General features: G+C 43.7%; 1 protein-coding gene across 2 annotated transcripts in view; it reads left to right on the plus strand.

Moving 5' to 3' along the window:
* Positions 1-25,600, plus strand: part of adkb (adenosine kinase b) — a 115,597-nt gene that overhangs the window by 9,340 nt on the left and 80,657 nt on the right. For both annotated transcript variants that reach the window (XM_008279135.1, XM_008279136.1), the window contains exon 4: positions 10,145-10,223. In XM_008279135.1, coding sequence (XP_008277357.1) covers positions 10,145-10,223 — 79 coding nt within the window. The remainder of the gene's footprint in view (positions 1-10,144; positions 10,224-25,600) is intronic.

A 25,600-nucleotide genomic window follows, 5' to 3' on the forward strand; every position in this document is an offset into this window, starting at 1 on the left:
AGTCAGCTGGGATAGGCTCCGCCCCCCTAGTGAGGGTTAAGGTGTAGAGATGATGGATGGATGTTTCAGACATACGATTTGTGTTCACGACGTCTCAAATAGAAATATTTTCTGATCATTATTTTCCTTTGGTAGTAACTTGAACAGATTTTTGATCTGAACTATCGTTTGGTCCAAACAAGTAATTTGAACACATCAGATCCATTATTCAGAGATTTTTAATCAGGTTATTAGATATTTATTGACTATTATTTGTTTCTATTCTTCTTGGTTGCAGCTGTCACTAGTGAATATTTTCCTGTTTTATTTATTTCTATTTTCTTTTGATAGCAACATGAATGTTTTTGATTTAAATTGTTCATTTAACCAAAGAACTAATCTGAACACATTCAATTTTCTATTTCTCAGATACTAGTTTTGTGGCATTTTCTTTTAATTGAGTAATCAGCAATAATTGAATAATAATAATTACTTGTTTCAGCCCTTCTGTTTTTCATATTTGGAGAACTTATCTGGCACTGCAGAATTAGTTTCATGAAAATAATCCTCGATATAAAATGAACCCGTTTGCATTTCGTGTGACCGTTCTTATGCAGCTCTTTTACTTTCTCTCCACATTTCCAGGCTGTATCTACACGTTCTACTCTGTAAGTCCCCAGAAACTAGCGATGAAGGTTCCTTCATGGATCCTGTCGCTCCGTCCTCCGGCTGCTGCCTCTCAGTGTTCAGCTCATGGTGTACAGTGTGGTGGTTAGTGAGTCATGTTGCAGTAATGGATGGCTCTTGTACTGTTTTATTTCAGCTGTGGTTAGTGAGCTGCAGTTGAAAGGCTTGTTGTCAGCAGATGCTGGTTCAGAGGAGGATTTGGGTTTTTTGAAATTGAGGTATGAGAGGAAACCAGCTAACCAAAGTATTGTGTTTAACTTCCTCCCTGGCTGCTGAGACATGTTGAATTCTGTTTTCAGTGGGTGATAATGTCACATGTAGTTCACGCTGGTGTTGTAGTTACTGCTGCCATCATGTGGCTCGAAACACAAGCTTCAAGGCAGCAGGGAGTGTTAGTGGCTTCTTATGATGTGCACAGATGTCGGGTGTCTTTATCTCACGTGATCAGATGAATAAATGTTCTAGCTAAGTAAGGGTGCATCCCTCACATATATGATGAGTAATTAGCTGTTTACTGTTGGGGTTTTAGGCCTTTTATAGCAGCTGGTAAATATCCGATTTGAACCTTTTCACTCTGACTGCTTTCTGTGATTTTCAGCAAAGGGGGGCATGCACCTCGTATGTCCAGCAGGGGGCAACATTAGCCTGCTGTTTCTACCCCAAGGAGTCTCTATAGGAAACAACATGTCAACATAATGAAAACACGCCTCTTTCTGCAGGAGATTATAATGTGGGCAAATAGACATTTTATTCCTGGATAACTAGGCATTATAGGTTGTTTGGAGCGCGCAGCCGTTCATAATATAGCATCTCCCCGAACCCTCCTGGGCTCGTTAACCGTATCATATTAGAGCTAATAATTATTAGTGTGTCAAATGAGTGAGTCACTGTTACAGTGAGTGTATTGTCACCTCAGAGGGGGGGAATCAGCTGGCTCCTGAATATTAGTGCCGTTCAAACATTTGTTTTATGGCTCCCTCTGTCCAATGATAATTAATTGTTTACTTTCTCATCTCTGGATGATGGCGTGACTCTTTTCAGAGGTTGTTTGCTCACAGCAATTAAGTTCATCAGTGCTCATCCTCTCTCCTCCTCCCTCTCTGTACTCCCCCCTCTCTCTCTCCCTCCTTTTCTCTGTTTCTCTGTGCTAAATGCAGATTAGCAGCGTCACAATCGCATCCAGAATGAGAGTAAACTCCTCATTATGCCGTGTGACCCTCTGCTGCATGAATAATTCAGGGCTGCAGCGTTAGTGGCTGGCTGTTATTAGCATTCCGGATGGCGAAGGAAGAGAGAGAAAGAAGGGGGGAGAGAGCGAGCGAGGGAGGGAGGGAGGCTCATATCACTGACAGGGCTGACTCAGGGGGATCAGCGCTGGATTGAGACACACATCACACACACATCATCACACGACACAGGAGATCAGTGGAGGTGCCTCTCCACTCACACACCCCGCTGTCTGTGTACATCTTACACACCCCTGCTGCTGCCATGCAGCTCAATCTGCTTACTGGGAAGAAAACAACAAAGGCCTCTCTCACCCACTACATGCTAAACACTCCGGCTGCTGGGTGTGTGTGTGTGTTTGTGTGTGTGTGATAGATTCTGCTCTGTAAACACACTTGACTCTTCTCCTCTTCTTTTTATTTTTTATTTATTATTTTTATGTTTTTAATATATAATGAAGCGAATCACGAGTGCTACAAACCCCCAGTGGAGCGATCTCGGCGTGTCATGAGGAGATGCACTACCTTATGTGTGTGTGTGTGTGTGTGTGTGTGTGTGTGTGCTCACATGCAAGCATGCGTGCAGGAGCTGCATGTGCTTGCCATGGTGCCACTTCACTGGATGTACTCATGCTTGACTGAGTGTGTAGACACATTACAGCCGCCCCCCTCCCCTCCTTCTTTTATCTCCCAGCTCCCTTGTCTGTTGCTAAGGCTGAGTGCTGTACTACTACAGTACTTAAACTCACCTCTGCTGGCCGCTGGGGGGTCAGCGCGTCCGGCTCCCCCCCGCCGCCGCCGCCGCCGCCGCCGCCGCCGAGGACAGAGGTCACGGGCCTGCATCCATCAGCCGACCTCTGAGCCAAAGAGAGAGAGCAGAGATTAATGGCACTCAACTGGTAATTGAGACATCAGAAACATGTTCAGCCGCCAGCCGTGCTGCTCTTGATGTTTTATTGATAAGCACCAATCTGACGATTTGGGGCGCCCGCATAAATCTGACGAGCTCACCAGAGCTGTGCTCAGCTGTAAGAAATGTGGATCTAGACCTTGTGAATTATAAAAACAAGACAACTTTTCAGATAATTCAAACAGAAGCGTCCTGTCTTCCTGCTCTGTGTTTGTGATGGCATGGTGTCGGGGTGCAGGGTGATCTCTCTGCCTTAAAGCCTTCATGCTGCATCATGAGAGACGGCTGATGCAATCATAATTAAGGCTCGTCCTCGCCGGAGCTGCAAACGCTTCCCTCTTGTTGATGGCAGCTGCCAGCAGGTGGTGCCAGAAGGAAACATCACAAGTCAAAGGGGGTGTAGCAAACATCATCTACATCTCTGTGCATGTGGGCGCTTCTCCCCCTCCTCCTCCCCCTCCTCCTCCTCCGCCTCCCCCCTCCCTCCCTCCGACTCCCCCTTTTAAAGAGCGTTTTATAATTAAAATGTGGGCGTCTCAGCCAGTACATACAGCATGTTCAGTTCAGAAAAGCATGCTCAGGGCTATTTTTAGTCATCTTTGATCCCCAGCAGCCACACAGGAAAAGCCAGTGATGGCAGCAGCCCTTATACATGTCGGCTAGTTAGTGTACTATCTGTGCTGATCATTTCTCTACACCTAGCCCTGTGCGGGGGTAGAGATGGGAGGCCGGACTGGTGAGCTGCAACACTCCCCTCGTGTTTAAAGTTCACACTGGGCCATATGGTCCCCACAGCAGGGGGTGTTGGTGGAATTATTCACACGGAGCGCTCTGAATCACCCAGATCCTGGTATCAACCTCCAAGATAAGGGGAATGTCTCAAAGGCTTTGTGCTCGGGCTTCAAATCTCAATCCTCAAGAGAACACCAGAAGCCCCATCCTTGCTTACACACTCCCTCTTCCCACTCCTCTCCCACAATGTGTCCCTCTTTCATATCCTCGCACACACACACACACACACACACTCACACTCCCTTTTCCCACATCCACACAGTACAGTGTGACAAACAACGCCACCCTCTGCAGCGTGAAGCCAAAAACCTGTGACATTTTAGAGGAAATAATATGAACTCATCCTCCATGACCAGATTTTGCCCCCACCACCTAATCCTTGAGTGCAGCCTAATTAAGTACAAACAGCAGTCCTCCGTTAATGCCAACAAATGGGCTGTTGCTGCTGCTGCTGCTGCTGCTGCTGGATCGGCCGATTATTAAAGGGATGCACATTTGTTGTTTCTGGATTCTAATGCAATTACTCACCCATTATGACCATGTAATTGTGCAGTCATTAATTGTGCATCCAGTCTATAATGCAAAAAAGGCTCATTGCGGCTGGAGTCGTGGCATTTATTCCCCCCCCACCGCACAGAAGCGGGTCTTTTCTCGGCTGAATAGGGATTTACCCAAATGGATTGAGATACCTGAACGATGGCGATATCGTAATGCTTTTGTGCAAATCAACATTCATCCCTTACTGTAGTCTATTAGAAGATGTCAGAGGACGGGAACAAGGCCTCGCTCGCTGTTTGAATCATGACTCATTTGTGTTCAGTACTTTTATGCGCCTCATTCTTCGCCATCTATTCCCATCCTGCCCTAATGTTCCACTGATAAGAATGTCCTATTCATTCTGCGTTCCTCACCGGTTGCTACACAGACAGACAGAGAGAGAGAGAGAGACTCTACAGGCATTGAATGAAAAGCACATCTATTTCTGAGAGGGAGCGCGAGCATGGTAGAAGATAATTATTGATTTGAAATAAGAAAAGATAAGGCTCAACCTTGAGCAGCCCGGCGATAGCACACAGAACAGAATAATTAATGGGCCTGTCTTGTGTCGGGACAAGCTTTCACACTGAGACGAGCGTATTGATTTTAAACAGATAAACTGCGTAACCCTTTGTGAAGGGTTTGACAAACAATTTAATTGGGGGGAAAAACAACAATATTCCTCACCCTTTCCATCTCCCTTTCATCACGTCCCCGAGCTGTTTTTCCTCTGCCTGACCTATGGAAACAATTACTGTGCATCAGGCCTTGTACTGCCTCCAGACTACCAAGGAAGGCTGCTGTAGGATGCACACACTGATTGGGGAATCTAATCAATGGTGGAACCTGTCTCCACTCCAGATGCCCGTGTTGAAACTGGGATTACCGAAGCCTTTTAGCTGCATTGGCCCCTCTCCGCCTCTGTCAGAGCCAGAGAGAAGATGGATCTGCCTGTTTAAATGTACCTGCCTGCTATAGTTGAAGCAGAGATAATTTACTGTTCCTGTACAGCCCTCCTCCTTCCTAATCCCCAAGGAGAGCAGCAAAGAAGCCCCAGTCCTCTCACTTCTTTGCCTTGCCCTCCCCTGATTAGCGATAGGGGCCGTTTGATCATGTTTCCCTGCCTGTCCTTGTGATTTGTAAGCTGTTTAAACGTGAACGAGGCAATTAAATAAGGACGAACGGCGCGTAGGAGAGTGGGTGCCGCGGTGATCATTAACGATGAATTACCCTGGTGTGCACTCAAACACTCGGGAGGACTTTCAGGCGGACCACTCCCGAGGATCCAGATCCAATCTAGCCATTGATTAACAGAGACTTGTTCTTCCTGTGAAATCACTCGACGGGGATTTTAGGGCACTCATCCCGTCTTATCGAGATAGGCTAACATCAAAGGCGAATGAAGAGGGATTGGGTAAATGGGCTCGCCTTGCCCTCCATGTAAGAGACTTAGAGGAGCAAATCTTGAATTATTGCCTCATGTAAATAATCTACTTGGCTTGTTTTTTGGGGAGGTGAGAGAGGAACTCATGAGTCACTTGGGGTAGAGAACTCTCCAAGTACTTTGGAAGCTCTCATATTTCCCTTGATGGGAACAACGGTGGGGGCTCCGTTCCCAGGAATGTAAACAACACCATGTTCCTGCCTCGTGTGATCTGCCCCAACAATCTGAACGCGTTAAGCCGGCGAGATGTAGAGGTATTAGTTTTCGAGGAGGACTCTCATACCCTCTGAATACAAATATTGTATTCAGTAGCCTAATTCCTCTAATTTGAATATGATTTGATTTAAGCTGAATAAATAAGTGCCGCTATTAGTCTCAAATTGGAAGGTATGAAATTGAAAAATTGCACAGTGCCTTTAGTAAGAGTGGTATTTAAGCAGAGTGTCATTGGCAGCCTCTTGTGAAACACGTGTTATATAACACGCAGTGACCATACATTAGTGGAATGCATGGCATCGCTGGAATCGCTCTTCCATTCAACAACACCAGCGGCTTTTAAAAGCAGAGGTTACTGGCTGAGGACATTTTGTTCAAAACAATTTCTTTTTCTCTGCTCCCTCCCATCGCCCAGTGAGCTTAGGCTGCAGTAGATGGAAAGGGATTTTCTCTCCCTAAATGGCCAAGGGGGCCGTTTACGGTGTCACTACTATGGGATCACATGATGTTTGAGGGTGTAAAGGTCTCCAGGCAGCTGCTCCTTTTCGGATGGGATTTTCGAGGCGTCCAAGAGCAGGGCCCCATGCTGTCTGCACTGAAAGGTGGAGCAAATACTTCTAGCAAGAAAAAAAAAGAAACGCTGAAATCCTCAGAAGCTGTGTGTCTATTTGAAATGGGTTCTGGAGTCCCTCGGCTGCCTTCATGTTATAAACACCCACAGTGCTCAAATTCTTCTTTTGTCAAGGAGTCATAACAGGTGTCTCAGGAAGGATTTTTTTTCCCGGTTAGCATATTTTCCACTTGCATGGAAAGTTTTTTTTCTTTATTAGGAACATTCTGCCCTGGGTAGACCCCTTGCCTTGAGACATGATATGTAGACTTTCTTTGAAGCAGTAAAGGTTACTTTCACACTCGCTCAAAATTCAGCCATGCCTAGTTAAACCAGGTTGTGCTGCAGTATTGAACACCTCTGGCTGACATATGTTGGTAAGCCGTGATGCACTTTGCATACAAATTACTGCTGTCTGTGGCCAGTATATACAATAGACGCAACACATTTCTACGCTCAACCTTGAAATTCAAGCTCTCTCCCGCAAAACACGCCACCTTTGACCTCCCCTGAAAACATGTTTGTTTTTTAAATCCTAAAATGCGGTGGAACCGTGCAGCACAGGCCTTTACATAACCAGGGCCCTTGGGATTACACTCCAGCATTTTCTCAACAACTCCTCTTTCTCACTTAATTTAAGGTGAAATTACACACAACGCCAAAGGGAATAGTGTGCTGCACCTTAAACTATTTAGCATGTCATTGGATTTCTCCCCCCTCCCATGTAAATACTCCCACAAATGAACAGTCTTCAGCGTACAGTCGAGGGGGAGGAAGAAAAAAAGGAAAAGGCAGAGGACCTCTTAATATGGCGTATCATCGTGACTGCAGTTAGGTCAATTACCTTAGCAGGGTGGACACGTTTGTATAGCCAGCCCCCTGGGAGGCTGTTTGTGTGAACGATGTGGAGAATACACATTATTCATGTTCTCAGCCTGAGAGATAAAGGCTCTATCTGGCAGCGTAGCGCGGCTTTGCATCACGTTCCGCCTAAGCATCGAAGCTATTGATGTTTGAAATGGCAGCATGATGGGAAAAATACAAAAATGATAGAACTGCCTTCAGTATTTCAGTGCGGACCCAAGGGTGTTCCTGTGGTTTATGTTTGAAAACTCAGCAATTGTTTACTCCGCGTTCCCCCATGTAATGTCTGTTTTCTTGACTCATTGTGTTTAGTCTGTTACAGACATTTCTAAACTTTGCTGTATGGTTCAGACATCAAACATTTAATCAGATGTGGTCTCTCCCTAAACAACTTATTTGGCTATCAGGTTTTAAACATGAGGAAGTTGTAAAACCTGTTTTTCTAATTGCTCTGAAAACATCAACCATGAAATAGAAAATAGTCGCCCCTATCTGCCAAGTCAGAGATGAATAGTTCCTTTTATTTCTTGCATCCCTTTGAGGAAACCGTTCAAGTTCCACAGAAATATCTTTCACTGCTCATCTTGCTTTAATACTGTAGGATAACTAGGACCATGTGTGAACAATGTTCCTCCTTCGCTTTTATCAAGCTGACATTTAGACCCCGACTGCCTCTTTTCAGCTCCAGCAACATTTGTGGTCAAGTATCCCAGTTAACAAAATCCAGCATCTTTACTGGATGCATTCTTCTTTTCTTTTTTTTCCTCTTTTCCTTCATAGCAGTTTGTACAAACAGCTTTCACCTGAATGTCACAGTTGAAGGACGGCAAACATGTTTTCCACTTCTGACTCTATTCTGGTTCTGGGTTTACGTGCCGCTGTCATCTGTAGCTGTTGGGACAGAAATGACTTTAAACCTTTTTTATCTGATGGATCCTTATAAGTGTGACTCGTCATATTCAAATGTGTTCATTGGAACTCATTTTCAGTTGGATCTTATTTAACACTGTGGATGTTTTTCATCTATCAGAGTGTTTAGGTCAGTTCGATTGATTTATTAGTTTAAACTGAATGTTTTATTATCTGTGACTGCCAGCTTTCAACAAACTCAGCGGTTAAGTCGTTCTATTGTTACGATTGTTACGTCACCGTAAACTTATCTGCTCAAACCTGTTCAGATCCACTAGGTTCTTTAATTATACAGTAATTTGTTGTTGTTTTTTTATTTATTCATTTATTTGCTTCAGATGAGTTGAGCTAATCGTTCCATGTGACCTCCAGCTGCTGCAGAAGCAGCTCCTGTGGTCACTAACTTAACCCAATGATTCCTAACAAGGCGTTAAAAGAGAAATAAATGCATTTATTTATTTAAAACATATATCCACATAGAGTAAGCTGTAACTTAACTAAACTAAAACATCTTGCAGTTGAGAGCGTGGAAAGTTTGCAGTTAATAATTAAAGAAGTAATAAATACTCTGTTTAAAAATAGTTACCAAAAATTAATGGCTAAATATTTCAAACCGATAGTTTAGTTGATAGATTAACACCTGAGCTAGCTAGCTAGCTAATAAGTAACTGACTGCAAAACAGTGGTTTTAGTCGGGTGGTGTTATCACGCAGTCTGGTGTGTTATCATGCTAATCTGAGCGCTAACTTTAGAATGTTAGCGTGCTCACATGCTAGTTAGCAAGTCATATAGGCGTACTAAGAGTTTAGTGGTTACCACGTGCATTAGCTTGTGATGCTAACATCCATAGTTTAGCTTGATGCATTAGCCAGGCTGAGACTACATCTGAGACTTTATTTTGTTTGTGTACCGGCTGGAAAACGGGACATGTTGACGGTGATACAGGATCAGCTCAGTGCTGCCACACCAGGAAAACATAAACGGATTATATGTACCATGAAAAATGTATTGGTGCAAAAAGATGTTGTTCATGTTGTTGGAACATGTGACGTTACCGTGATATCAGAAGAAAATGTTCTCATTATAACATGACAGCTGATAACTGAAAGGCTTTTTACATCTAGATGTAACAAGAAAATCATCTTATTACATCAATATGTTAATATCTGGATATTTCATGTTATGACGTGTCATGTAATTGTTATAAATTGTTATAACGTTGAACGTTTTTACAGTGTAATGTAATGCATTCATGGTTTTAATACAGAGTGAATAAATGCACATGAAGCAGGATATTGTTCATTAACAGCAGGATCTCATCATGTTCGTTCACTCCACACAAACTATTTCCTCATCGTAACGTGAGTTATGACAACATAAGCAGAGTTATCAGGCTAACATGAAATATTTCACGTTATAACAACACAGCTTATGACATTGGATGTGATTTAAGAACAGCTTATCAAGTTCAACATGAAAGGTTTTACTTTATGACAAGTTAGTTGATATATTGATGCAACAAGAAAAGTTTCTGTCATAACCAGGATGTCATAATAGCACCAAACACATCTTGTTCTAACCATAAACTTGATGTTTTGAGGTGAGGATGGTGTTTCTTGTTTCCCATAACAAGGTTACTAGCATGCATCTTGTGAATATAATGGCTGTCTGTGTGTGTCCAATATTTTTGAGGTGTTTCACATGTTCACACCCTCTGTGACTATAGCTGTTCTTCATTTCTACATGAACAATGTCTGCCACTGGATCTCCTGTTGACTAATTTGTGGCACTTATGAAATAGCGTTTCTCATCCCTCCTACACGTGTTGCAATGCGCCAAGTGTTGGGAAACCTGTTGTTAACCCATGTTACAGGTGTTTCTTAATTCTTTTTTTACCAGCAGGTCTGGTGTAAATCACTCTGTGAGTAATCCTGAATTTGTAGCAACTCTTGTTGTCCTCTTTATTTCAGGTTTGAAGAACTCGTCAAGAGGAACAAAGTCGAATACCATGCCGGCGGGTCTACCCAGAACTCAGTGAAAATTGCTCAGGTTAGTGGTGTCTGGCCCTCTGCAGTGAGCCTGAATGTGTTTTGAATATACAGTGGTATGCTTGTAACCTTAGATTTGTCAGCCTGGCAGCCCTGGGAATACAGAGCATAGCTGCACAGCACGTTGACACATTACAGTTTGAGCTGTTGTGAATTCATCAGACCTGCCACGGAAAGAGAAAGGCGGGGAGGATTAATAATATTTGCAGTGTTATCTAGTTGGCCTAATTTCCTGAGACATATCAAACATCAATTAGAGAGAATTACAAGTAGATGCAATTAACATGTCACAACAAATTATATCAAACGAATGCTGATCTTCTCTCTGGCTGTTAGACAGATTCGAGCATCTAAAAGAAATTGGTGATTGTCCAAATCTAAAATGGCAATCTGAACTTTAGAAGATTATTCACTGAATCTTTTTTTTTTAAGTGACTGCAGTAAGTCTCTGAATTTGACATGCAGTGATTAGCTGCTGATAAGGCTTTGGTCTGCTCACAATAAACAAAGAAAAAGCATCCAGCTGAAAAATAATTCTCTTCCAAGGAGGAGAAATGAGTGCAGAAGCTAATTGAGAGGCTGATGTCTGTGAAAGCGCCGAGCCTTTCTTGTGTGTGGGTTTTTTTGTTTGTATGTGTCAGTGCAGTGTGTAGCGCTTGTGTTTGTGCACGTGTGCGTATGTGCTTAGTGTGTATTTAGCACAAGATGGATACAGAGCGAGGGAAAAGAAAGCGAGCAGCCCCTCAGGCTGCCACCGTCTCCATGCTTTGGAGACAGTAAACATCCTTTAAAAAGAGACGCGGAGCTGTGCACCTCCATACAAACACTCTTTAATTATCAAGATCAGAAGCGTTTGCATAAACCTCAGTCACTCAAAGACATTAACTGTCAACTTGATTTTATTCTTTGGGCAACAACTCCCCCCTTTTTAAAAAAAAAAAAATGCTTGTGTGCTTGATGCAGTTTAAAAAACCGTCGGCTCACTTTTCTAATTGAATCAGTTACGAGCTTAAAATAGTACGAACCAGACGATTTCCTCCTTTTGTGCCATTACTCCGGCTAAAGCCACACGTTTAGTTTGGTCTGTTTCAGTTAAGACGTAGACCTTGACAATGATTTTCATGTTTTATTTAAGAAGACACTGAAGAAACTCGCCCCAAGCAGCGTATCGGCTCCCTTGTGAAATCAGATGGAGAAGGAGATTTTTATTGCCGGGCTTTGCTGGAGAAAGAGCCGTCATGGCCTCTGTGCCCCGTGAGAAGCGTTCAGTCAACTAAATTGGTGTCATAATGGCATGGCAGGCCCTAGTCAAATGTTATTCTGCTCTGTTTATTTGGATATTTACCCCCTTCAGAGGGAAGATGTCGGGCTGATTCTGAAATGCTCAAGATAACAAGAGTGTTTTCGTCCCACACCCAGAAGTCTCAGAAACAGTTTCTGTCAATATATACCTTGAAGCACTGACTTTTCCACATTTCACTTTCAGGTGATGGTGTTCTTTTATGAAAAATGTATAATGCATAACCGGCTCCCAGATTATCACATTGTAGCACCTGCAATATGTGAAACTTCAAACCCTGCTGTATTGTGGAAGCTGAACCTTCAAACACGAATGATATGCACTGCAGCACTGAATCCACATCAAAGGGGCCCAGTGACTAAATGAGATGCTCGATCCAGGGCAGGTTTGCTCAGGAGCACCATCGCCGCTGGAGGAGAGAGAGAAGCGTTCAGAGGCTTTGCACAGGAATTGCTGCACACGCTGGGAAAACCCAGGGTGTGGGAGGATCAATGCCTTCTCCAGCACAACTCGTACTTCCCTCCAAAACCCAGGCGCTTCAACGGAGGCTGTAATAGGTTAAATACTGCCGCCTCACCCAAGTTAAGATTTCTGCACTATCAAGGAAAACCTAAACCTGGGCTTTAAGAAGATGCAGAATCGATGGTAATTGGATTTAGTCAAATGAGAATTGACCAAGCTGAAGCTTAGCTGGATAAGTATTGTTTTCCTCTAACCACCTCTCTGGCCGACTCCTTCATCGAACTCCTCTGCTGCCGTGTTGGTTAGTCACCAGCGGGTTGCGCTCGGCGCTATCTTTAGCCTTGACACTTTCCATTTTTCATTTTTCTTGCATTATGGCTGCTGCCACTGCTTATCCATATTCAAATCACACATTGTGACAAACCAGAAGTGCCAAAGTAGCTGTATCAACACATTTGTACTTCCTTAGCTGTGCACCAGCGCTCCTCAATAAGCCTTAGATCTTGTTTGGATCAAGTCAGGGAAGTTGCAAGCTTGTATGCAGAGCTCTCTGGCTCTGATTCTTCAGGAAAAAAAATGCAATGATAGAAGTGGGTTGGAGGTTGCTGCCTTTGCCCAGGCTCTAACAAACACCATGCCCTGAAGGGGCATCCAACATAAAGGCTTACCTACTGGATGTTGCAGGGCTGTGAGGTAACAAAAACCAGCCCAGCATTGCCTGCTCACATACAGCCTCCTCACACATCAAAGGGCTGCTGCTCAGATAGGGCACGGCGGGAAACAACAATCACTGTTTTTTCACTTATTTACAAAGTTGAAGGAATAAAAAAAAAAATAAAAAAAAAGTGTGGCCTTTCTGAGCATGTGATCCAGACTTTGGTACCGCCGAGCACGCATGGTGTTTATCACAGGTGACAGAGTTGGTAGGGGGAGTCGGTTGACTGGAGGGCTGCATCAAGAAGCACAGTCAATTCATTTAGACAGAACATCAAAGTCCTCCAACAGCTCCTTAGGGCCCCCAGATTGAAGTCTGAGCAGAGACAGGCTCATAGGGAGTTATTGCTGCTGCCAGGGAAGTAGATCCTGCTCAGAGTGCCTCGTGTAAACCGTGCATTCTCATTATGATCCTCACAAATCAGCACCATTGACGTATTGTATTTCTTTGCTCTGTAAGCAGGCTTTGTACGCGATCACCAAGCGGACAAATTGCTTTGTCTAAGTGCCCCAGCAGCGAATGTGTCGCAAAAAAGTTATGATTAAGTACGTTCCCTTTTTTTCTTTGTTTAGATCTTGTGCAATTTTTGCAGCCTGCATCATCAATTCACCGCCATGTTTTAATTACTGTTTAGAAAGTAAAGGCTTTTGAAAAATCTGCTGTCTCTGTCATGGTTATGATGCCTGTTTAACATTTCCTCAGACTTGGTCAATCGTGAAAGGGGTGAATGGGGCCCAGCCTTGGTTGTTGGCTCTGAGCTCTTAATTGGAAACGCATGTGCACCACACTGTTGAAAGTTGTATTTAAAAAACAGAAAATCCCACAGCACTACTTGACTCCGAAAAAGCTCCTCACCAGCTCATATTTTGCAGGAGAATATTTAAACTGGGTTTGATGTCTCATTGAAGGCAGTGACTTATTTCTCGGGGTGAAAATATTCCATGACCTAATGTTTGGCTTTTACAGCTCGTTTTGTTAAATAAATAAAGAACAGCAACTTGCCTCCATTTGAACGGCCTAAATGAAGAAATGCCTACGTCTGGTACCACTTAGAGAAAAGAGGACAGTTAAGGAGAAAGAGTGGAGCTTTTGTGTTCAAAGTATGTGACTGAACTTTCAGGAGGATGTGCTTATGCACTAAAAGGGGCATTTATGATTTTCTTTTTTTGTTGCGTTCTGTTTTTACTTATTTTCTCACACTTAATGACCAGAATTAAAACAAATACTCTTTGTCTGTGCAGAAACTCGTATGAGATGGTGCTTCGTTCTTGACTTTCTTGTTTGTGATCGCGTTGACTGAGCTCGTAGCTGCATAGATCTCAGTGCAGCTGAGCTGAAATGAGCACGCTAATGACCGATTAAAACCTGAACCCTGGTGGGGCTTTGAGTTTCACGCCACAGAAATCAACCCTCTCAAGTATGTGCCTGTTGTTAAAGCAAAACCCTCTTGTTTGTTTTAAGACAGGTTAATTGCAGAACCACTGTTAGCACCCGCTCTGAGCCGTTTTATGGCACCGGGGTCTTGTCGTTTCCTTCCCATTACGAAGCAGTGAAAGGTCACAGTCTGTTAAGCTTCTTGTGAGAGATGCATGAAGCCAAATGGATTTTTTTATTTTTTTTTCCCTGTTTCATTCTCATCTCCACTCATTGTAGACATTCCAGGTGTGCAAGTGTGCACTTGAGGGGGGCTGCCATTGTTTTTCTCGGCACAAGCAGCGGAAGCAAAAGAACGCCTCATTCGCTTTGATGAGCGATGTGTTCATGCGTGGGCTTCAATGTCACCCGCCATGAGGCAGCTGTGAAGTCGCAGCTCATGTCTGTGGTGCCATTTACTCAATGATGAAGTGGGGAGATCTCTGTTGGTTCCACATTCACCTCCCCTTTACACACATGTGCGTGCACACACACTGTCTGAGCATGTGTTCCTCCCACCTCAACTGTATTGTGACTGTATGTCACAGCTAATAGCAGCATGCATTAAATCTCAGGCTCTGTGATCAGTGATAAAGGTTGACTGGGCGATTATGCAAGGCTTTGTCATCAGAGGGAATTAACAGCTGATGGCCCTGCCGCGTGGTGCCTCCTTTCTTGTGTTTCCTCGAATTTGACTTTCACACGAAAATAATTTGTTTGATTTAATTTCCCCTCAGTCGCACGAGATTTTTGTTGCCCCAGCGACAGGAAGTGGCACAGATTGCCATATAGGTGACATATTACCGTCCCAGTTGAAGTTAATTTGCCGTCAAATTTGTGACTTAATTTAAGCTGCCAAAGGGAAGACGTGGGGAGTAGATTGTAACTCATAAGTATGCATTGGAAAGAGTTTTGATTAACATTGAGGGCTCGAGAGACAGACGCACTCAATGTGTATCATCTGGCCTCAGAGGCTGGCAGTGGAATTGAATGTGATATCTTGCATAACGTGTCCTTGCTTTAAGTCCTTGGTTCCAGGCTCAGGAAGAAAGGCTTCACCATTGGCTTGCTTGCTTTTTTTGCTTGGCGGTTGTACAGTTGCCCAGGCTCCAGGCGAGCTCTGAGTGAAATCTGAAAGGACTTGTGAAACAGACAGTAGTCTACATATCTGGCAGCGTTCTCATGTCAAATTACAGAATGATATTTTGCACAGGACACTTGGTACGCCTTCCACGTTTCTGTATTCTGAAGTTAAAAGCGGGCACTTGCATGTTTGGTGCACAGGCGGTGAGGAAAAAGCAAAGCTCAGATGGCTGCGGATGGCCTGAGAGCCTTTCAGACTGTAAACAATGGTTCATTAAACGAACCATTGTTGGAATCGTGTGTTGACACAGGTCAAGGAACTGGTGAATGAAAAGATGATTGTGCATTTTACACAACTGCTCTACATTTTCATACGATTATTGAGCGATGCCCCTCTCTCATATTTCCCCACAGAATGTCTGTGGCAGTAGTATTTATTTGGCACATTCTCAGCATGCTCCCACTCTTGCGGTTGAAGTGTTGCATAGCAACTGAGAAAAACAGCTTTAAATATTTTGGTTAAAAAGGTTTTAAGAAAATAAAGAACAGCCTGCAATTACTGTTCATTTCTCCCGAGTTCATAAGTTTAAGGAGCGGTAGAATTGTGCCAAGTAATAAATGAAATACCAAATTAGGCTTTGTGTTGGCTTGGAAAAACTGAGACACTGTATGTGTAGAATATCACGTCCTCTTGTGCCAATTCATTTATTCATCTATAGCTATTCTGTTTATCGGATAAACGCTGGCAGCTGTCTGCACCTTCACTAATTCACAACTGTTTTGAAACAAAGCTCGCAGTAGTTTTCAGAGTGCAGCTCGGCTCAGTTTTCAAGCCAACTGAGTATATCTTTGACAGGATGGAAAATGTGTAGGTGAGTGCAAATTTGAAGTGATGTGCCTGAGGAAAACGGATGGGGATGGAGCGACGGGGATGGGGGCGCATGTGGAGAGAGAGAAGGCTGGATGACGCACAGCAGGTGACAGACAGACACTAATAGTAATGGCTCTTATCAGTGCTTCGCTCGCTCCCTCTTTTCACATGGGCTCTGACATCCTCCTCCTACTCCACCCCCTCCATCTAGCAGGGGGTGTTGGGAGCTCGCTGGGTTGTGCAGCCCGCTCAGACGGAAAGAGCCTGCCAAACACCGGTCCCCTCACATATAAATTGCATCATTAACATCGCCTAGATTATTCCAAGCTCTCCCACCGGGTTTATGGCAGCACCGGCTCAACTTAACTATTTGACTCACTGAAGACATTCAGGTTTCCTGAGTGAGCTGTGCTTAGATCTGCCGTGAAATGCACCAGTTCTATTCTCTCTTAAGGTTTTAAACAAATCCAGAGGAATCTGTCTGTTTCTTTCACTCACAGAGGCTTATTATATAGTCTAATGTGCTTTATTTTCTGTCTGGAGTTGTCAAAACTTGGGCTGTGTGTTGTCACGCACACCAAAGCATCCCGGCTACTATCAGGACCGGGCCGTACGGCAGAAACCCGGCTGAGCGACAAGGCTGAAGTCAGTATCACAGTATTAATAGCAATGCGTTTCCAATATGGTCGCTTTCTGTTTACTGGCAAATGTGTCCAGACTTGTTAAATATCCAAACAAATGTTGAAAACAGGGTTTTGTGAAATGGTGTCAGTGCACGTATCCTGATGTAATTCCCCAGAAAGTCTGTAAACGACATGATTAAATGATCACTTAACAATCTCAGGTATATGCTGTGCATTTAAATGGAGGATCCCACATAGCAGACAGTTGATGTTCAATAAAATGACTGGTTATACACTCATATCAGTCGATACGTAAACACACGACTGCTTGTTAGTTTTAAATGAGATTTTTCTCTTTTAATTAATCAATTGCATGGCTGTGTTTTGTAAAACAACAACCAGCTATGATGCCGTTGATGATTTCCGTGCTGAAGCTGTGCCGTGGACTAATCAATGAATCAATAACAACATGTGCTGCTTTGGTCTTTTTACACAACAGGATCAAAACGGGCAGTTTGAAGACGTTTTCTTGGGATTTGGGAAAATATTCTGATCAAGCGAACTCCTAAACAGCCAGCTGTATTTTACTGTAACTTTAGCGCTCATTGGGTTTATACGGCTAATGGTCCTAATTCTTTAAACGATGTGAGACAGTCGGTGAGCCGCTGCACCTCAGAAGCAGGAACGTAAGCCCGGTTGACATCTGCAGTAAAGCTGGATGGAGCCTCCTCCTCAGATCAGTTGGCAATTAACTCTGTAATTACTATGTGGGGTCAGGGTTAAGCTCAGAGTGAAAGGTTGGAGCAGCAAACATTTTTATATGATCCTCTTACTCTATTATCCTTTCTCACTGCTACAAGGTTTTACCTCGTGGGGAGAATACATTACATAAAGCCCCTTGGCAATTACTCCTCAATGAATATGATCACGCTGTATCGTCCATATGATTAATCTGGAATCCCCTCTGCCCCTGTCCAACTGCACGCCTGCCTCTGCTTACCATGCAACTTTCATTTTCACCTGAACAAATGGCTCCTTTAGACAAAAAGTGCCAAGCTTTTACTTTTACTAGCTGCTCGGGAGAAGGGGGGAAAAACACAAGCTAGAGAGGGAGAGAGGGAGGGCACAACCTCATGCAGCAATAACAGATATCCCAACAAGGAGAAAACGGAGGGGTGGGGTCAGGGTGGTGGTGGCGGCGGCGGCGGCGGCGGGGGGGAGTTTTTTGGAGGGGAGACGCTTAATAGTGTTGAATAAAGGAACATTTATTTTTGTGCTTCGGCCTGTAACAGCCTCAGGAAATAGCTCAGTCTCTTGATCGGGAGCAAATCCTATTAACTTACAGTGCTCTCACTCAGGGTAATGGGCTCCACCTTGAGACTTGGGAGAACACTTTTCCCTCTGACACACTGATACCGGTGTCTGGAGGGCTTGGCGTTGGGTAGTCTAACACTTGGGCAGAGACTAATCAAGTCAAACAATCTGCCGGGCTGGAGCAACACAGAGTGAGGATGTTGATATCCAGCGAGCTCATTCAACAGGCCCCTTCACACGTTCCTAACCCAATACCAAAGGATCAGTGCACGGGATCAGTTCAAGATCAGGTTATTCGAGCCCCTGAGAATTGTAAAGCGATCCCTGAGCTGCTTTTGCTTTCTCAGGAGTGATCAGAGCTGTCGGTTCTGTTATAGACTGCTAGGGCCGGGGCCAAAGGGAACTCCTGGGGTCTCCATTTATTTCTGTCCAGCAAAAAGGGAAGAAGGACTGTGAGAGAGTGTGTGTGTGTGTGTGTGTGTGTGTGTGTGTGTGTGTTTGAGGGAGAAAGTGAGAAAGAGAAACTCAATTTACAGTATGTGGGTAACCACCGTCCCAAAGCCAATTGGTAGAGAAACTCCAATATCTTTTAGTGAAAACATGGGGTACCTCTAGTTTATTATTTTCTGTCAGGAATGTGATGTTTCAGAAATGGCTGTAGTTAGTTTAAAGCTGCCACATACTGTAATTACCTTACTGCGAGAACCTCCGGAGAAATGGGAGCTCTCTATCAAAGCATAACTACTCCAATTAAAAGACTGCACTGGATTGAAAATAACCTTTGTGGGTGGCAACAGACTTTTCCTCTGCTAAAAAGCATCAAATTGCTCATTTCCACACACATTCCACATGTTTTTGAGTATCGGCACCTTTTGAAACTCTCTAAAGTCGCATTCAAACGCGTCTTTAAACGCGGCCGTGTTTGCTGCCACGTGACTGCGCTGATGGATGGCCTCAGTCTGGGCCCTCTCATAAATCCATGTTCAATGGCATGTTCTTCTCCTGTCACCATTACCCCTTGTGCCTGCTGTCATCCGGCTGTCTTATGTCTGCAGAGTTACAGTGTGCACCTGTCACATACAATTTATGGCATGCAATTTGTTGTGTACCATGGGAGTTGCAATTTCTTGAGAACTTTCCTCTCTTTTCTGTTCCCGTGTTTGATGCACATAAAACATGGATGGATTGAGTGTATCCGGGTTCGGCGACTTGTTTTGTGTTTAGATATGTTGACGAATCACCAGGTCCTTCGGGATGCAGTGCGACTGAACTCCGTAACCTTTTACATCCCATAAATGCACTGTCATTGTTTAAGAGCAGCCTGGTTTTTCTTGTGCTGACATTTCAGGAGTACATCGTTTTCTCCGGACATCAATATTAGCTGGCTTGCAATGACCTGTCACCGGCTTTGTTGGATGCAATAAAAGGAAATGAATGCACAGCAATTAGGTGTTTGTTCTGTGTTATTGTTGCACGACTGCGCCACTGCTGCTTGTGCTCTCAGCTAGGATTATCACCCCTAAGAGGGGGAAGCATTACAAAATGACAGCCTCTCATGTCGAACAAGTCAAGCTGATTCAGTGAATATTGAAGAGGTTCCCACCACATGTTCTCCTGCATGTTAAGGGAGCAGCGTTAACCTTGTTTTGATTTGCATCTCCTTAGCAATTAAGATAATATGTCGTAATTAGAATTTTAATGTACCGCTGTGAGATTTTTGATAATTATACAGAATTCTCTGCGGTGATTTTCTCTTTGCCTGCTTGTCTTCACAGATGAATTCATGGCTGATTAGATCACCGCTCTAATCAGATTTGAGCTACATTGTACAATATCTTCCCCCATGTCTCTGTCAAGCTGAGTTTCTCAGTGTAGCTGTGAAGCACTTAACGTGGCGACACATATGTTCGATCGGGAGTTTACAGTTTGTACTTTTACAAGCAGCAGGTTGCTCCATAACAACGGAGAGGAGAAAAGACGAGGTGGAATTTCAGTCAGCCCCGCTCCATGTAATTAAGTGTAAAGACTGGTTAGTTGAATACAGGGTTGAAGTGATGTCTGAAATCACTCCCTCCTTCAGTCCTACGCTCGTCTTTACATAATAAACACTCAACAGTTTGTTCTGCTGTGAGCGGGAAGCCCAGACTCAGGACATCACAGACACATCTCAGAAGGGTTTTTATAAAAGCTTCACATGTTTTATTAATAACATAAATTGCATATGCTTTACATAAACTTGTCAGATGGAATGACAGAGATTTCAGATGAACCGTTGATCTTTGACTGTCTCAGGAACACCTTTTTGACGCTGCGTGTCTCCGTGTCGGCTGCAGGTAGATGAACAGCTGACCTTTCAGCCACGGCAGCAGCACAGGTTTAGGGATGGGAGTCTGTCAGCGGGCTACTCTGAAGCATCGACAGGACTGATGGAGGATGAGGAAGGTTGGAGGTCTTGTTTTCAGCTCCTCAGATTCCCTAAACACACGTATGACCAACATTAATGTGGGCTAAGACGTGTTAGAATGATATTACTTATTCTGCATTAATTATGGTGCATGTCATATAAACACTAGTGTGTGATCGAGGTCGACTGATTATCAGTGTCGTTATTTTTTAAGTAATTCCTGATGATTTAAATTTAAAATGCCCCACTTTGGCTCTCCACCTGGCGTCACCACTCTGATCTGAAGCGACGTCCCGCCCCCAGTACGACCAGCTCGTAGTCCATCAACTCTGGAGGATCAATGTGGAAAGGTTCTCGTTAAGTTAAACATATGCACAATGCAAATAAACAACAGTATTTAAACTGGGGCTGCACAATGGCCTGAACAACAGATGTTATGATATTTAGTTTTTCTGCATGAAGAGATGACTTCAGTCAGTCTGTTTAAAGAGAATCAATCAGAGTGATTGGGAGTGCTTCATAGGGGAGAGCATATGCATCCAAAATGAAAAATTAGTTTTCATGACAGCTTGAAAAATGTGTTTGGAAGCTTTGTGTAGCCCCAGAACAGTTGTTTTGGTCTGGATGACATTCAGATCTGGCTTTGCTCTCGTCACTGAGCTGATTTTTAGAAACGAGTTGTGTTGCCTCGTGCGGTGCCACCAGTTACACAACGCTGTTCACCAGTACCTGTTTCTGGTCTGCTTTCTCCAGCTTGTTGGATTTGTTTTTGCACCCAGATCTTCCTGTTCAGACTTCCAGTCCTTTTTCCTGCATGTCTACGAACTCCACGTCTTTTTAAATAAAGTTAAAACTCAGAAGTGTTAAATCAGTGGACGTGATTTTCTATCAGACAGACCCTCTCTTGTAGATTGGTCGTGGAAATCAGAACTGTTTTCTTTTAGTATCAATGAGCAGAAAGAAAAAAAAAAGTTGTGCTTTGGTTCACTTTCCTTCCTGCAACGTGACTGAATATTAAACTGTGCAGCCTTCATGTCAACAACGCTTTGTGTTCAGGTTTGGCTTGTTCTAAACTGTGACACCTTTAATTTTTCCTGCAGATGTGCAGCTGATCTGGTTTATCAATCTCCTCCATTATTGATCATGGATATTTCTATCAACGCTGTGAAACCTAACTTTCTGACACCTAGCATGTGAGATAACGTTCTGCTGTGCATGCTGCTGCCAGGTTTATGTGACTGAACAGGTTTTAGCTGCAAACAGTGACTGACCTACAGGTTGCCTCCTCAGCCGACACCTGACAACCAACCGACCAATCACAGATTCTGTCCACGACACAATATAAATATTAGACGGCTTGCTATTGACTCGGGTGTGACCCCACAAAACAGATCGATATTTCTGAGAAGTCGCGGTTTTGTTCCGTGTTTCATCGCTCCGGCATCGCTATCATTGATCAAATTCAGTTTTAATTGGTGGCGCTCCGGTAGGTTATTTTTTAAAATTGATGAAGATTTGGCCGCCCGGAGTCGTCTGGGTCATTCCGCGCGATGCATATTTCATCAGCTTACCTAACCTCGCCGTATTAACTGCGGCTGTTTGTTGTGTGTCTGCCCGTGTTTTCACATTGCTGCTTCCTAGCCGCTTGTTTTTATTCAGCACGAGACAGCAGCCAATATTCCCCTTGGCCTTTTCACTACAACAGTACAAACCAGTCAATATTGGCAGGAGAATATTTTCCTGCCCCAAGTTGCCACAGTATCAATACTTGAGGACGATAACAGGGGCCAGGGTAAATGAACAGAGATCTGCAAAGAAAAACTAAACCTGAGACCTCTTTGTGGTGCGAAATTGGCCACCACAAAGGAATTAATGACGGATCCTTCCAGCATAATTGTCTAATTATGCCGGGCAGATGGGGCACTGCTTTAACTAGGACACATTGTGCTACCTCTCCAGACTCTCCACAACAAAAGGCAAACCAGTGTGACAGCCTCTTCAGCAGTGAGTGGGAGGGAGAGTGAAAGAAAGAAAATGGAGAGAGAGAGCAGAGGAGAGGAGGGAGGAGGAGGAGGTGGAGGGGAGAGAAAAACTGGGTCTGTCACCAAGCCATTCCTCCACTCGATATGTTACCACAGAAACAAATGTATGGTGTAAACACTGTGTGGATCACAGCTCCTGGGAGGTGAATCACTGCAGTGTAATGAGGTTGGTTTACATGCTGCTTCTCAGCTTCCCACCCAGGCTAACTCAATACTTAAACCCTCTAATTAAAGAGAATCGGCCACTCGATAATTGATCACATCGGTTGCCGCGGCATACGCCTTCACGGTGAGGCTTCATGCCACTGTTTATTAGAGCTGTCTGCCTGCTTTGTCTCCCGGGAGGGAAGAGAAAAGAAGGGAAACGCTGCAGGGGGAGGGGGTAGGTACGGGATGAAGCAAAGGTAAACACGTAAAGAAATTAAATCTGGGCTCTTGAAAGGCGCCGTTAAAGTAGCTGCAGAATATCACATCGCACTTTATGTCTCAGAGGTCTTTCAGGAACTTCAGCTGTTGGTGTCACTTGGTGGTGTTACTGTAAGCTTCACTTCCAGCGTCACAAAGTTATTAGAGCAGCCGTCGGTAACCTGCGACCTGAACCCAGGAGGAGCTGCTTCCTCATCACACCGTTTAGCTTCTGTAAGCAGCACCTCACTTATAATGCTGTAAATCATAGGAAGCAACAACAAAAGTGGAGTTTCTTCAAATAATTATTTTACAGAATTGATTAAACCTGGAATCTACACAGTCTTCTGATTGGTGTTACCAATAAGAGTGGACCTGTACATACTGTGGATGTTTGTCTGCTGAATGCTCTGTCTAAACACAGCCTGCAGTTCACCTGAAAAACACCAGAATTTTCACCACCTGACTTTGGTCACAGCTGAGTCTGGAGTGGACTCAACAGCTGGACTGAGGAGCTCAGAAGGTTTTGTTTTTCACAGAATCTGATTCGTGCAAATTATGTGTTTCTGGCAATTAAAAAAGAAAAAAAACAAAAAAACGTGTAGAATGTTGACCTTTCTAAGCCTGTGTTTGGTTTAGTGATAGAACTGCACATCACACATGATTAGATGGATGGATGGATGGATATATAGATGGATGGATGGATGGATGGATGGATGGATAGATGGATGGATGGATGTGGATGGATAGATGGATGGATGGATGTGGATGGATGGATGTGGATGGATGGATGGATGTGGATGGATGGATGGATGGATAGATGGATGGATAGATGGATGGATCCATAGTCCCAACCCCTAAGACAGTTTACTGAGTTTAATGTAATTTGGATGATTTTTTTGGGGTTCATTTTTATTATTATTAATTCTTATCCTAAGTGCTAAAATACTAGACCGTGAGAATTAGTGGATTGTTTGTGCTGTGTCACATCAGGATGTAGTTTCGAGTCAGGACAGAGCTCCAGCTGAAGCATGTGGTAGCCTTTAGCTAACGGTCATCATTAGTGGTACAGTACGTTTTGTATCGTGTGGTTTAAAAGCCCTGCAGCTAGAAAAGAGGATTTAATGATCAAAGATTAGTTTAAAAAGCTTATTTTATTGAGTTTTTACTCACTGGTCTCCCTTAGTTAGACCAATATCATTAAAGTCTAACCAATGACGTCTTTAACTTCTGTGTATAGAATACATGCATATATTGGAACATTACAGTAACTACACTGTGCATCTTCTTCCTGTTTTCTTTTTGGTTCATTCCATTATTGCCACCTGGCTCCTCTCCTGCGTTAGTGTCCAGTCAGATGGTTATTATTGACCCGCGTTATCGTTAACACTGAGCTTTATTGCTGTGTTTTGAAGCAGCCGGACGGGAAGTGACAGGACTGACTATTGAGCATCCTCAGGACCTCTGACTTATAGATTTCCTCTGACTCCCTGTGCCGTGGGGTAATTGCTGAGTTTCAGAAATTGATTTATGGAAAGTAAATGTATCATCAAGGCGAGGAGCGGGACCGGGAGGGGGGTTGGACTGACAATAAGAGACGGGGAGGCGACAGAAGATGAAATAGGGGCTGCTGGGAGAAGCTAACAGACAGTAGCATGTATTTGTGGTAAATACCTGGAGTACACCTGCAGCGCAGCCAGAGCAGGTTATTACAGACGCATGTGAGCAGGTGTGGAGGAGTCGAGGAAGATGTACGACCACAGCCCCTGTGCCGACGAGCTAATTTCCTCTGAAAGGTTTTTGTTTCCTCGTTCCGTCAGCGTGCTGGATTGGCCGTAGCGGCGCGCTGCTTAACTGCATCACAGTTAGCTGAATAACATCAAATAATACCCATTAGTTTTATTAACATAAAATATTTGCTCCACTCCTAAGTGCATGTCATTATTACCTTGTCAGAAGGTCCACTAGGTATGTGAAAGTGTGTAAAAAAAGAAAAAAAGATGTAAAGGCAAATTGCTATAATTAAGGCGTATTCATCAAAATGACTTTTGGAGTGGAGTCACCATTATTAGATTTGTTCTATAAGTTACATGTCATTTGTATTTATGAGCTTTACAGCGCCCTAATCTCGACCTCAGACAAATAATTACCGTTTTCTTTGGCCTGATGTTTTTGTGCGGAGCGATCTGATCAGGCTGTCATGTCTGCATTGGCAGCAGCCCATTTGGCACCTCACCAGAGAGAAACATATTATTACAAAGTGGGTGTAACTTCCTTATGCCAATCACAAAGTGCTGGTTTGGCATTTCTGAATTCCTGTGGCTGGCAGCTGCTAGCGATTTCTCTGACAACCTTTTAAAGAAGCCTGCTGGGGCTTTCCCATCATTAACAATTATTTAAAATGACTTCACCAGAAAAATAGAAACCCCTTTTCATGTGATACGAGAGTGCTTTGTGACTTTTTTATTAATTTTTTAAATTTTTTGATCGTTGTTGGCACATTTCAGTCCCGAAAAAAACAAAATATTACAAAGAATGTAGTCCAACACAGCAGCACATCCTCAAAACACATCACAGCGCTGAATTAACACCACTCCGAAAAACAATTAAAAACTAGAAGGCATTCAGATCATGCAGCGCTTTGCCACGACTGCACGACTCTCAGAACATCATCACTGTTCAATATGATTTCAGTCATATGTGATAAAATGGGAAGAGTAGAAATCCACATCTGGATCAAAGCAGA

Source organism: Stegastes partitus, unplaced genomic scaffold (assembly GCF_000690725.1).
Source record: "Stegastes partitus isolate 25-593 unplaced genomic scaffold, Stegastes_partitus-1.0.2 Scaffold145, whole genome shotgun sequence".
Taxonomy (NCBI): Eukaryota; Metazoa; Chordata; class Actinopteri; family Pomacentridae; genus Stegastes; species Stegastes partitus.